Consider the following 12,321-nt stretch of genomic DNA (forward strand, 5'->3'; position numbering starts at 1 on the left):
CTATTAAAAAGATAGAAACAACTTTAAAGTTCAACATATGGTACAAAATGGAATATTATCAAGTCATAATAGTAAGGGACACTGGAAGATACTTCTAATGTAATATTAAGTCAAAAGGGCAAGATACAAAAATCTATGTAAATTATGACTATTTTGCAAAGGATATAAGAGTATATGTATATAAATAGATGTATAAATGATACTGAATGGACATAGACCAAATTGTTAACAGTCATAGTCTTAGGAAAGTAACATTAAAGAAGATTTGTGTTTTCTTCTTTGTATTTCTCTACATTCTCCATTTTTATGAGCTAATATGTATCACTATTATAATCACAAAAATAATACATGCTATTTTAAATGGAGTGCTATGGCTATCGTTTGGAGGTTTGGGAGTGTGGTGACAGAATTATAGTTCAATGTCAAAGTAAAAGGGGTCATAAATCAGTGGTTGAAGGCACAGGAAAGAGGGCAAGGAGACAAAAGAAAACTCTTTAGTAACCCAGTAGACCGCACAAGCAAGAAACTCAAGAGGCTGCAGAAGAAGCTATTACATTTAGAAATCACTTGATATTACCTGTTTTGTTTAAAGGGGGTAAGCTTAAAGAAACATCTGAAATAAAATTATAAAAATTAGCATAACTACTGGCATGGTTTATAAACATGTGTGTCTTCCAAGGTTCCTTAAACATTTCCCTTTTCCCCAAATCTGGGAGAAGTTAGTTTTGCAAAAGCCAACTGACACTACTAAATGTTTTTGCTACCCATCGTCTCATTACTCCATTCTCCAACCCCTGGAGACAATTCCTGAGCAAATGTTCATTGATTCAAATGCAAGTTACATGTCTAAACACTTAGCAACACTTCCGTAACCATTAGATTTGAATAAACTCATCTATGTTGTTTACTATTTTGTCCCTTTTTTTTCTATTATAATGAAAGTCCCTAAGGGATATGATATTTCCAACATTAATACTGATTTTAACATATAGACCTGTGGATGTATAATACATTTTTACCAGCGGTACATTCTTATAAAGCAATTTAAAATAATTCTAGTTTAAATTTGGAGTAAATGACCATTATATTCGACTAACTTTTAAGAAAATCTCATTTGGATCCTGTTTGATTTAAAATCCAATTTAAAATCTATTCTATTGGCATTTCTTTAAATCCAAATCATTCTAGAATTTATCATTCTGGATGAAATTTTAGGAAAAAACCAAAAGGCATTTATTACATGATCATACTTAAAACACGGTACACACACACACACACACACACACACACACACACACACACACACAATGGGATCCAAAAACTGCACCAAAGCTAAATTGAAGATATTATTTTCACTGTGAGAGGTAACTGCACATAAAAATGATAACATCCGTCCCTTCCCATTGGGCCAAATATGAATTTAAACCAGTTTCAATTAGTATGAGCTGCATCTATGATTGTTTAGTTCCTTAACCACCAACCACATGGTGAGATTTGATTTTAACCAAGGGCTTGTGAAAAGTGTTGGGGTTTCATCACAATAAGATGGAAGGAAGGCTGTCTACCCATTCTGTTCACTTATTGGAGGGAACAGAATGTACCGCTCTGCCCCCGTGCTTTGAATACAGCCCACTTCTTTGCCCTTTTCTCTAGCATGATGGGGAAGCCATTTTTTTTCCATTTCATACTATTTAAAAATTGATCAAATCATCTGTAAAAAGGCTATCTTTGAACATGCTGTGCCTCCAAATCCATGCTGAATCATATTGAATTACTGGATGTGCTTTTCACATTTAAACAATCTGTCATGTAAAACTTGTTGGCATTGTGTTGGACAGCAAAGGAATGGAGAATTCAAAATGTGATCGATATTTCTTTTCTTTTTAAGCTAACAATTAGAGTGGTGGACGGCTCTCTTCCCTCCATGACTGTAAGAATGTTATCATTTAACCAGAAAGTTTAGGTCACTCTCCAGGGTTGACAAGTTTTGTTTTGGGTTTTTGTTTTGGGTTATTTGAAACTACTCGATGTATTCAGAAATAATTTAGAAATGGAAACCTTCAACACCATTCATTACACTTATATTCATATTAAAGGTTATCAATTTTCACTTGCTTCAGAAAAATTCTTACCATTGAGGCTTGTTGTTTCAACCTCTTTTTGTCCCGAGGAGAAAAACAATACAAAGATATAATTAAAACAAAACTTTAACAAATTGGACTAAATCTAGGTTTATATTTTTTCAAAATCTTGCCTGGAGTACCACTGGAGGAGGGGGCAAAACTGACAACAGATAATTTAGCTGCAGGAGAAAAAAAAAAATTAAATAAATACTTTGAAACAATTATTTGTCAAATTTTAAAGAATTAAAACTTTTGAGATATAATTATGAAAAGAAGTAGAAAACACACTAGCAGACCAAGATGTAGTTAAATCTGCATGTCCCATAAGCGCTCAGTGAGTATAAAATTTAATCAGAGAATTGTAGAAAAAGAACCCAAGATGAGTGAACCTGAGACCCCTGACCACAAAGCTTGCTAACTACTTATGGAATATTATAGAAATAAGATTAGGAACCAGACCAAAATACAAGAAATACTACTTTAAAATTTTTTCAGCCAGAGCATTCTAGAAAACATTTTAAATATCTTGCTGAATTACAATCATGAAATATATTGGCACGCTGGTGCCATTCTGTTATAATGATGCCTAGCAAATCTTCCCACAGCAAATTTAGGATTAAAAAAATTGCTACCACTCAATACTGTACTACCTAACCAGATTTCCTGGCAAGTTATTTTAAAATATGGCTGCTATTAAGGCAATTAATCAAGTGATAAATTTCCTGTGGAATGACTCCACTTAAGCTAAGAAGTCAATCTACTACATACATTTTACATATTTAAATATTTAAAAGATCCAATGGCTTGACCTCTACCTAAACATGGGAAAAGCAAACACAAACATTTTATAACTAAAGTAAGTTTTGCAGTAGGGAGCCTGATTTTCAGCTGGTATGGACAAAATTTGGGTGCGTCAAGGCACTTTGGCTGGCCTGTTTTAGACTGCTCATGTGTTGGCTGAAACACACACAAACGGTCTGTCCACATTATTGTTTCCATATTTTGTCATTTACTACATTTATTTATTTCTTAAATTACCAAGGATATTTCTTGAGAAGTAAGACAGTTCCTGAGCAATAAGATTCAAAGCGTAGATACAGAATCCTTTTTGCTCTTGGGACAGAACAAAATAATTGGCCACAACTAGTTTTTAAGGAATGACTATTAATTCTTGTGAATGTTGATGAATGACGACACTGTGCAAAGAAGAGACCGCTGGGCATGGCTGCCCATCCATCCCTTGATGCTACACTGGCTCTTACCTTCCAGTGTGCACTGCTCTCTCCCAGGGCACCTAGAACCCAGGCTGTGACTAGACCCAGTGTGTCCCCCCAGAGCCCCATTCCCTATTCTATGCAAACAAGGTTTTGCAGATATCACCATGATTCAGTTTGCTGAGGACTATTCTGCTGGAAGAAAAATATAGTGGTTCATTGTGCCCTAGAAGCTTAACAACTAGGAGGCAAATTGGCGAGATCAAAAGAGCTTGGACTTTGGAGGCCTGCAGTCCTGGGTTTGAATCTTTGCCCCATTACTCAAAAACTTATAAAAATAATAGTTACTACTTACCAAGGGTTTACACTGTGCCTGGCACATGTGTTATCTCATTCCATCTTCACAACTACCCCACGAGCAGGTACTATTATTCTCCCCAATTTACAGGAGAGGAAACTGAGGCATGGAACGGTTAAAGGAAGTAGCCCAAAACCACACAGCTAGCAATGAAGGCAGGAAGGTGGTGGCCAAATTACAACTCCAGTCGTCTGGCTCCAGAGAATGTGTGAACATGAGCATGTTTTATCCTCCCCAAGCCCCAGTTTTCTCATCTATAACACGAATATTTCCTATGCTGCAAGATTGAGAGGAGAATGAGGAGATGTCTGAAGACTTCCAGATACATAGCAGTGCATGAGAAGTACAGCTATTGTGATTAATTGGATTAAATAATGAATCAATAACAGTAGAAGCTCATTTGCACACAACTATAGAAAGAACATGAGTTGACTCACTCCCCATCATAAAAGATTGTTCTAGAATAGATGGTGTACCCGAAAGAGTACAGAAGTAGGAGTCAGAGAAGCCATGTGCTGCCTCTGTGTGACATGGAGCTATGTGATCTTAGAGGAGTTCCTCAGCCACTCCAGGCTGCATTATCTCATCAACTAAGGGACAGGGCTGGGTCTCTTTATCCCTAAGGTCCCATTCCAGCTAGCAGTCTCGAGTTCAGGTTCTGTTCCAGGCTCCTGCCAATCTGGGTTCTAATGTATTTGCCTTCCCATTCTAGTGAGTGCTAAGCCCTTAGAATCCTAGTGAAACATATCCTTTTGGTGGAGGTACTGAGGGTGTATATTTAAGTGAACATCTCATCTCCTCCCTTAAATGTAAAAACATCTGGCATGTTTATGTTCCTGATACTCTTCAAGAGACTTGTGAACTAGAATACTAAAAATAACTGATGAACTTAAGTAATCACTGTAATGAAAACTAGCAATTTAGTCTCCTGTGATTTGTTGCCTGGCTTTGTCCAGCAATATGGATGGATCAATATGGCTGTCCTCCGGTCTACGCTGGCTATTGATTTTTCAGGAGTAGGCTTAATGACCTAATTAAGCTTCTTGGAGGAAAATAATTTTGTTGTACCTGACTACATGCCATGTTTCATAGAGAACTTATAGAATAATATTTTCCTGAAATTCCCCATTTTCCTGAAATTCCCCAGAGTTCTAAAAAAAAAAAAACTTACCAGGTGGTGGTGACAAACTGGAATTATCAGTATCTTCTGTTGAGGAAAAAAGGTGATTCAGAATTAGTTTCATGAGGACTAAAATCAATACAATTATATTAAGGATTTTTTTGTCAAATAAGTAGGTTTTAGCTACTCATGTCACTAAAAAAAAGTATGTGAATGTTTATCAGCCTCACTACTGTAACAATTTTACTATCCCTGTGTACTCCATCCCATCATGTTATAAACCTCAAATGTGCACAATAAAATTTATTTTTAAAAATAAGATAAAATTAGTTTAATTTATGCACACATTTGTAGGAGATTAACATCTTTAATGGAAGTGAACGTAAGCTGAATTACAAATAGCTACCAAAAGAGGGCAGTATGTTAATTTACTATTATTTTCAACAGCCTAATCAATCCTTTTTAATTCTCTACAGAGACCTATCTTTGGTGAGGCAATCTTTCCAATTTTGAACTGTTGGTGGTGCTTCATCTATTTTGTCATATAATGGTTTAGCTAATTTCAAACTGAAAATGATGACTAAGAACATCAGCTGTTGGATAATATTCCTAAAAATGTATAAAAGTAAACGTGTATGTTTGCATAAATTAAACTTCCGTTAACTGTGCTGCTTTTGAACACAGACGTTGTATCTAGTCAGCCATTTCTTTCTTATGAGTTAAGCTAGATCAGACGTCTCTGGGTTTATAAACTACAAGAGCTGCTGAATTATTTATTTGGGGAAAGTGCTCAGATCCCTTAAAAGAAAAGTAATTCTATATTTCTGTCTATGAAAATAATACATACTTATTGGAGAAACTTTAGAAATGACAGATAAGCAAGAAGAAGAAAATAAAAACCATCTATACTTTTGCCACTCAGAGAAAAATGATATTAACATGTTGGTATATATTACTCTTTCTATGTGTGTATATATATGTACATATATACAGATACATGCATATGTTTATATGTGTATATATGTATGTATATGTATAAGGATTATATCACACAAATATATTTATAACTTGATTTTTCTTATGACAATATATCCTGAATGTCATTCTGTATCATCAAACAGTTTTCCACAACACCATCTATGATGGCTGAATAGCACTTCAATTGTTGTATGTACCATTTATCTATATAACACATTTCCTTTTAATGGGCATTTTGGTGTGTACGATTTTTCATGATTACAAACAATGCTGCAATAAGTCCTTTGGGCTAAATTTTTACATACATATGTGGCTATTTCTTTCAGAAATTCCATAAATATTGTTTGCAAAATGCCCTAGAGAAAACTTGGACCAATTTACACTACCCTTTGGGAGTGATACATCCCCAAACACTGACCCACATGGGGTGTTATCTTATACATGAAAAAAAATTAATTACAAAGGGATAATTATTTTCACAATGATATCTTGGATATAATTAATAGGAAAGAGTAAGTATGTTTGCAAACTAACAATGAACAGTGAAACATACCTGGTAGCCTCCAGGAGCCTATTTTCTTGAAATGATGGTAGGGTACTGATTGTTTTCTGGGATAATTAAAATCATAGTTCTGCTTGAAAGCAGGACTGAATAAGTGCCCAAGTTCCCCAATTACCCTGCAGCCAACAAGGCAAAAGTAGGCAAGTGGCTAGGTGCTTTGGTGCCCTAATTTAATTGGAGTTACTTCTTCCTTAGTCTCTGTTCTTCATATCTCTCATGTTACTTTAATATTCCACTAATCAGAGTCTGTTGAGTTAGCTTTTAAAGGGTTAATTTTGTTTTTGAGACAGGGTCTCACTTTGTTGCCCAGGCTGGAGTGCAGTGGTGCAATTGTGGCTCACTGCAGCCTCGGACCTCCCAGGCTCAAGTGATCCTCCCATCTCAGCCTCTTGAGTAGCTGGGGACCATAGGTATGCACCACCACACCTAGCTAATTATTTTATTTTATTTTTTGTAGAGACGGGGGTCTCACTATGTTGCCAGGGCTGGTCTTGAACTCCTGAGGCTCAAGCACCCACCTCGGCCTCCCAAAGTGCTGGGATTACAGGTGTGAGCCACCATGCCCAGCCTGAAAGGGTTAATTTAAAAAATATATTTTGGAGCACTTAAGGGGTTATCAGTCATTCACATCTTAGTATGAGTTCATTTGAATTGGGTGAATTCATCTGATCATCTAGCAAAGAGCTACCACACTGGGCAACGTGGGAAAGCCCTGGGTAAAATCAATATTCAATATGGACTACCCTCAGAATGACACCTGTCAGTGTGGGCAGGTAAAGTGACGAAGGGCAGGCACCTGGCAAAGGCAGGCAGCAAGATGAAGGCACCTGGGAAGAGTTAGGTACCAGAGAAGAGGGATGGAGAGTGACGTCGAGGGGCAATAGAGGCTAACATTGCTTCACTGACAATTTTGCCCAGTGGATGGCCATAGTTCCAACCTTCTCCACTGCCAAATCTGTTGACCAGAGCTGTGTACACACAGGGGGCTGATTTGCATTTCACCTCTTTCTTACTTATTAGAAAAAAATGGGCAACTCAAGCGTAAGAGAAGAGCCAGAGCAGAGAAGTAAGTTTTTCTGGAAACTCACAAAACTGGTCCACCATCTCTGAGTTTGATAGGCGTGGGCTTATAATCAAGAGCTGAAACTTGATCAAAATGTAGACGAGGCTGGGCGCAGTGGCTCACATCTATAATCCCAGCACTTTAGGAGGCCGAGGCAGGAGGATTGCTTAAGGCCAGGAGTTCGAGACCAGCCTGGCCAACATGGAGAAACGCCATCTCTACTAAAAACACAGAAATTAGCCAGGCATGGTGGTGCACATCTGTGATCCCAGCTACCTGGGAGGCTGAGACATGAGAATTGCTTGAACCCAGGAGGCAGAGGTTGCAGTGAGCTGAGATCACACCACTGCACTCCAGCCTGGGCGACAGAGCCAGACTCTGTTTCAAAAAAAAAAAAAAAAAGTAGATGAGGGGTTGGACCGTCTCTTTCATCAAGAAACGTACAGGGCTCTCAGTAACTCCCAACAGGAAAGACGGCGCTCTACTTTGATGAAGGGAGGGAATCTAGTAAATTAAAGCTAGATATTTTTAAACGATTCTTCTCTGCTTTTTTCTTTTGGCATTTCTTTTTCCTTTAGGAACCCAGCTACTCAGTGACTAACATGTATTCACTTTTTCTGTCTCTCATTATGATGCTCCACCTCACTCCTGGTCCAACCTAGAGGTATCCCCCCAGGACTTACACTTCCCTGAGGATCAGCTTATGTTTCTCTTGGGCCCTTTCCTAACTCACTTCCCATTTGTTAGAACTTAAAGAGGTGGTCGTCATATCCAGTGAGTCATATATTTGAGCTCCATGCCACTCTTAGGAGACAAAACATTTCCATTGTTAAAAAGATTCATAAACAAAGAAAGGAAAAACATTTAAAAATTTCAGATTTTCCTTTGGAACCTACAAAGAGCCAATTTTCAAGCATTATTCATTTATGGAAGTCTCAATTTAAGTCAATAAATAAAATTATGGTGCCGTGTCTATAAAATTTACTCAGTATGACTCCCTAGTGATTTTTTTTTTTAAACAAAGTCCATATATTCCAATTAGGATGAGCAGGAGTTTGGCTTAGAATGGAAGCCAAATGGAGCCAGACGAACTGGAAACTTAAGAAACTGGCCCCATTGATGGAGTCTCTTTCCCTGCATCCCCTCCCAGGCACTTTTTTTTTTCAGTTATTGCCACTACCTTCCAAACTCTAATCCCACATGGCCAAGTGTGGTTTGAGCACTGCCATGTGAATGTCTTGCTGTCATTGCTTCTCCAACTTGGTATATCCAAGAACTCATCCCTCATCACCCCACATCATTTCCACATTTGATCAGTTCCTGAACTCAATAGTACTGCCAGTAACACCAGCCAAACATTGAAGTTGAAAACTTCGGTACCAGTTTGCTGTTGCTGCTGTACCATTAACTTAGTGGCTTAAAACACAAAATTGTTATCTTAGAGTTCTGCAGGTCAGACGTCCAGTAGGAGTCTCACCAGATTAAAATCAATGCTGCCGATGATGCTAGGCCACATTCTTTTCTGGAAACTCCAGGGGAGAATCCATTTCCTGCTTATTCAGGATAAGCAGAATTCAGATCCTTGTGGTTGTAGGACCAAGGTCCTCATTTTCTTGCTAGCAATAAATTGAGGGCCATCCTTCAATTCCCAGAGTCTAGAAGCCCTCCACATTTCTTGGCTCATGCCCCATTCCTCCATCTTCAAAGTCAGCCATGATGGGACAGGGCCAGGTCTTTCTCAGGTGGCATCACTTTGACTCCTCTTCACTTTTAAGAGCTATTAGGCCCACCCAAGTAGTCCACGATAATCTCATGGTCTTTCATTTTAATCACACCTGCAAATTTCCTTTTGCTATGTAAGGTAACGTATTTACAGGTTCCAGGGATTTTAAGATGTGGACATCTTTGGGGAGCCATTAGTCTTTCCACCATACTCAGAAACCCAGTTTCCTAAATTATGGAGAATGAGTTGCAAGGAACCATCCTTCAAGAGAGAAAATCCTACAGGGGTCAAGTGAAGAGCTCAGAAACAAAGAGTTACTTTTAACAGTAGAGTCGAGTCTACAAACCAAGATGCTAACTCTCTGGCCATTGGTCCTGACTCCTTCCCATCCCCAACTCCCACCTCCATATCCAGTCATTGCATCCCAGGCAGTCTTCTCATTGTAGCACGGGGCTGTTGCAAGGATTCTCAAAGAGAGAATGTACATGGCATAACAGGAATAGCAAAAACTGATCCATGCTTTCTGTGATGCAGGCTTACCACATGAAGGACTTCAAACACACTTTATTATTTAATCAGTCAACAACTTTGCAAATGTGATGAACACTGAGGATCCTCAGATGGATCGATTATCCTGGATTACCTGGGTGGGCCCAATCTAGTCCATGAGTTCTTAAAAGTGGAAGAGGAAGGCAGAAGAGTGGGTCAGAGTTATGCCACGAGAAGGACTCCTCGACCCGAAGAGGTAGGTGATATCATTAACATCATTCCTTGTTAGTGCTTGAGAAACTGAGGCTGGGTGAGGTTTAGAAACTTGTTCAAGGCCCCACAGATCATTGCTTGTAGACCTGAGATTTGAACGAAGACAGTTTGACTTCTGAGCCTAACCTCTGAGGCTCTACTCTATCCCAGTTCCAATGATAAACTCTGTAGACCATAAACGAATACAGAAATGTGGGGTATTATTATTATTATTATTATTATTTTGAGACAGAGTCTCGCTCTGTCACCCAGGCCAGAGTGTAGTGGCTTGATCTCGACTCACTGCAAGCTCCTCCTCCTGGGTTCAAGCGATTCTCCTGCCTCAGTCTCCCAAGTAGCTTGGATTACAGGCACCTGCCACCACGCCTGGCTAATTTTTGTATTTTTAGTAGAGATGGGGTTTCACCGTGTTGGCCAGGCTGGTCTTGAACTCCTGACCTTAAGTGATCTGCCTGCCTTGGCCTTCCAAAGTGCTGCGATTACAGGTGTGAGCCACCGTGCCTGGCCGTAGGGTATTATTATTAATCTTCCTTAATCTCGCTCTCGTCTGTCCCTTCTCCCCATGTTCACTGCCCTCTTCCATACCCAGACCATCATTGCCTCATACCCGGATGAAAAATTAGAACCCTAGAACCTTCTAATTGGAAGGAATCCTAACATTCTTTGCATCCTATTTCTTCCCCCATACAGTAATCCATCCACCAATTGTACACCCACAGTCTCAATTCAGCCTCCAAACAAGTTTTATCTTGTCTACATAGTGGGAATTATGCTGGAGTTTTTTGTTATTATTATCCTTTTAGTGACAGGGTCTTGCTCTGTTGCCCAGGCTGGAGTGCAGTGGCACAATCATAGCTCACTGCAGCCTACCACTCATGGGCTCAAGGGATCCTCCCACATCAGCCTCCTGAGTAGCTGGGGCTATAGGCATATACCACTACACCTGGCTATTTAAAAAATTTTTTTTCAGAAATGGGGGGGTCAAACTCCTGGGCTCAAGTGATCCTCCTGCCTTAGCCTCCTGAGTAGCTGGGACTACAGAGGTGTGGCACCATGCCCAGCTCCAAGTTACTGAAAATTTGAATTACTCACCAACATTTAAAAATCAGGAAATTTCAAATAAAATTCCAATTTTTCACCTTGCTTTACAAAATTGTAAGTTTTGGGAGATGACCCCTTTATGTTGGCTCCCTGGCCCTCTAAAGCATGCCCTGGTTACAAAAGCTGATGGAGCTGGCTCTCTCCTCTTTATATCTTCAAGTATTCATTGACTACACCCTTCATTCACTTGGCATTTGGACAGATGTCATCTAACTTTTCCACTGTGTGCCTTGTTTACCCAACTAGATGCTAAGCTGCTTGATGCTTTATTTATTACCTTCCAGGAATCTAGTCCAGTGTCTTGTTTGTGGTTGATGTCCTAAAATATTTTTGCAATGACTAAAGAAATCCTTAAGAAATCTCCATCAGTCAGAGATCAGTCGGGAACCCATGACAGGTAGTTCAAGAGCAGAAATATAACACAGGGAAATGGTGCAACGATGAAGAACTGGAGCAATCCAAAGGTGAGTAACAGCAGGAAGATGCTGGAAGAGCAAAGGAGGGAGGTAATATTACCAGATACCGATGAACAGAGCCATGAGGCAGGAGTTCAGGCCAAGGGATGTTGGAGGGGGTCTGTCCAGTGAGACTGGAATCACGGAAGAGACACAGTCCCCATTAGAGATGCCAGCCAAACCGAGAGAGGGGGAGAAATACCCTGACTTCCCCCTTTCCTGTTGCACTCCAATCTCCTGTCATTGCCACCCACTGGCCGAACCTAGCTGGAAGCCAGTTGGCAAGGAGACATGAAAGATATTGCAAGGGGTCAGGTCCCTGTGATACAGAGTAAGGGAAGGTTGGGGATTGGATCTGAAAGTAACAAGGCAAAATGACTAATGCAGAGTCAACAGAGGAAAGACTCAAGAATACTTCTAAGATGACTGTGACTCAGATTCCAAAGTTTGGAAGGGTAGTTATAGCTGCGGATCATAGCAGATAGATGCCTTAAACAGGTCTTACAAATGTATGCTAAAATGTCCACCCAAATACATATCAAAAACAACATTAAAAAGTCAGCCATTGTGAGCCCCCATTGCCTACAGCGGTGACCTAAATAACATACCCGTGACTGACTTTTCCTCTTTTCTTAATGCCTTCCCCCTTCTCTCTTTTCCTAATGCCTGCTCCTTCACTCCTGATTCCTGGGATAACCTCCCAAATAAACTACCTGCACCACAGTCATGCAAGGTCATGTCTGGGTGTTTCTGAAGTGTTCATTTTTCTCCCTGCTGTTTGACACTGTGGTAAATATTAAGACTTCAAATGTGAGATGGTTGTCTCACAGCTATGATTGTGGTAATACTGTGAGTATTTACT

The 12,321-nt window shown here is 39.5% G+C and overlaps 1 protein-coding gene and 1 long non-coding RNA gene across 14 annotated transcripts in view; one reads left to right on the forward strand and one right to left on the reverse strand.

Moving 5' to 3' along the window:
• LOC102120361 (uncharacterized) overlaps positions 1-12,321 on the forward strand; it is a 65,612-nt gene that overhangs the window by 49,198 nt on the left and 4,093 nt on the right. The gene's annotated exons all lie outside the window — the stretch shown is intronic.
• The window catches only part of ADGRG2 (adhesion G protein-coupled receptor G2), a 134,810-nt gene that overhangs the window by 44,377 nt on the left and 78,112 nt on the right, over positions 1-12,321 (reverse strand). For 4 of the 13 annotated variants that reach the window (XM_015443464.4, XM_015443471.4, XM_005593111.5 and 1 more), the window contains exons 4-7: positions 4,867-4,902; positions 2,255-2,302; positions 2,133-2,156; positions 578-613 (exon numbers count right to left, since the gene is read on the reverse strand). The exons of 1 other annotated variant lie outside the window; for it this stretch is intronic. In XM_015443464.4, the coding sequence (XP_015298950.2) occupies positions 578-613; positions 2,133-2,156; positions 2,255-2,302; positions 4,867-4,902 (144 nt within the window). The remainder of the gene's footprint in view (positions 1-577; positions 614-2,132; positions 2,157-2,254; positions 2,303-4,866; positions 4,903-12,321) is intronic. 8 more of the 13 variants (XM_015443467.4, XM_074028986.1, XM_074028985.1 and 5 more) reach the window with 4 other exon arrangements.

Source organism: Macaca fascicularis, chromosome X, assembly GCF_037993035.2.
Source record: "Macaca fascicularis isolate 582-1 chromosome X, T2T-MFA8v1.1".
In the NCBI taxonomy this organism is placed as follows: domain Eukaryota; kingdom Metazoa; phylum Chordata; class Mammalia; order Primates; family Cercopithecidae; genus Macaca; species Macaca fascicularis.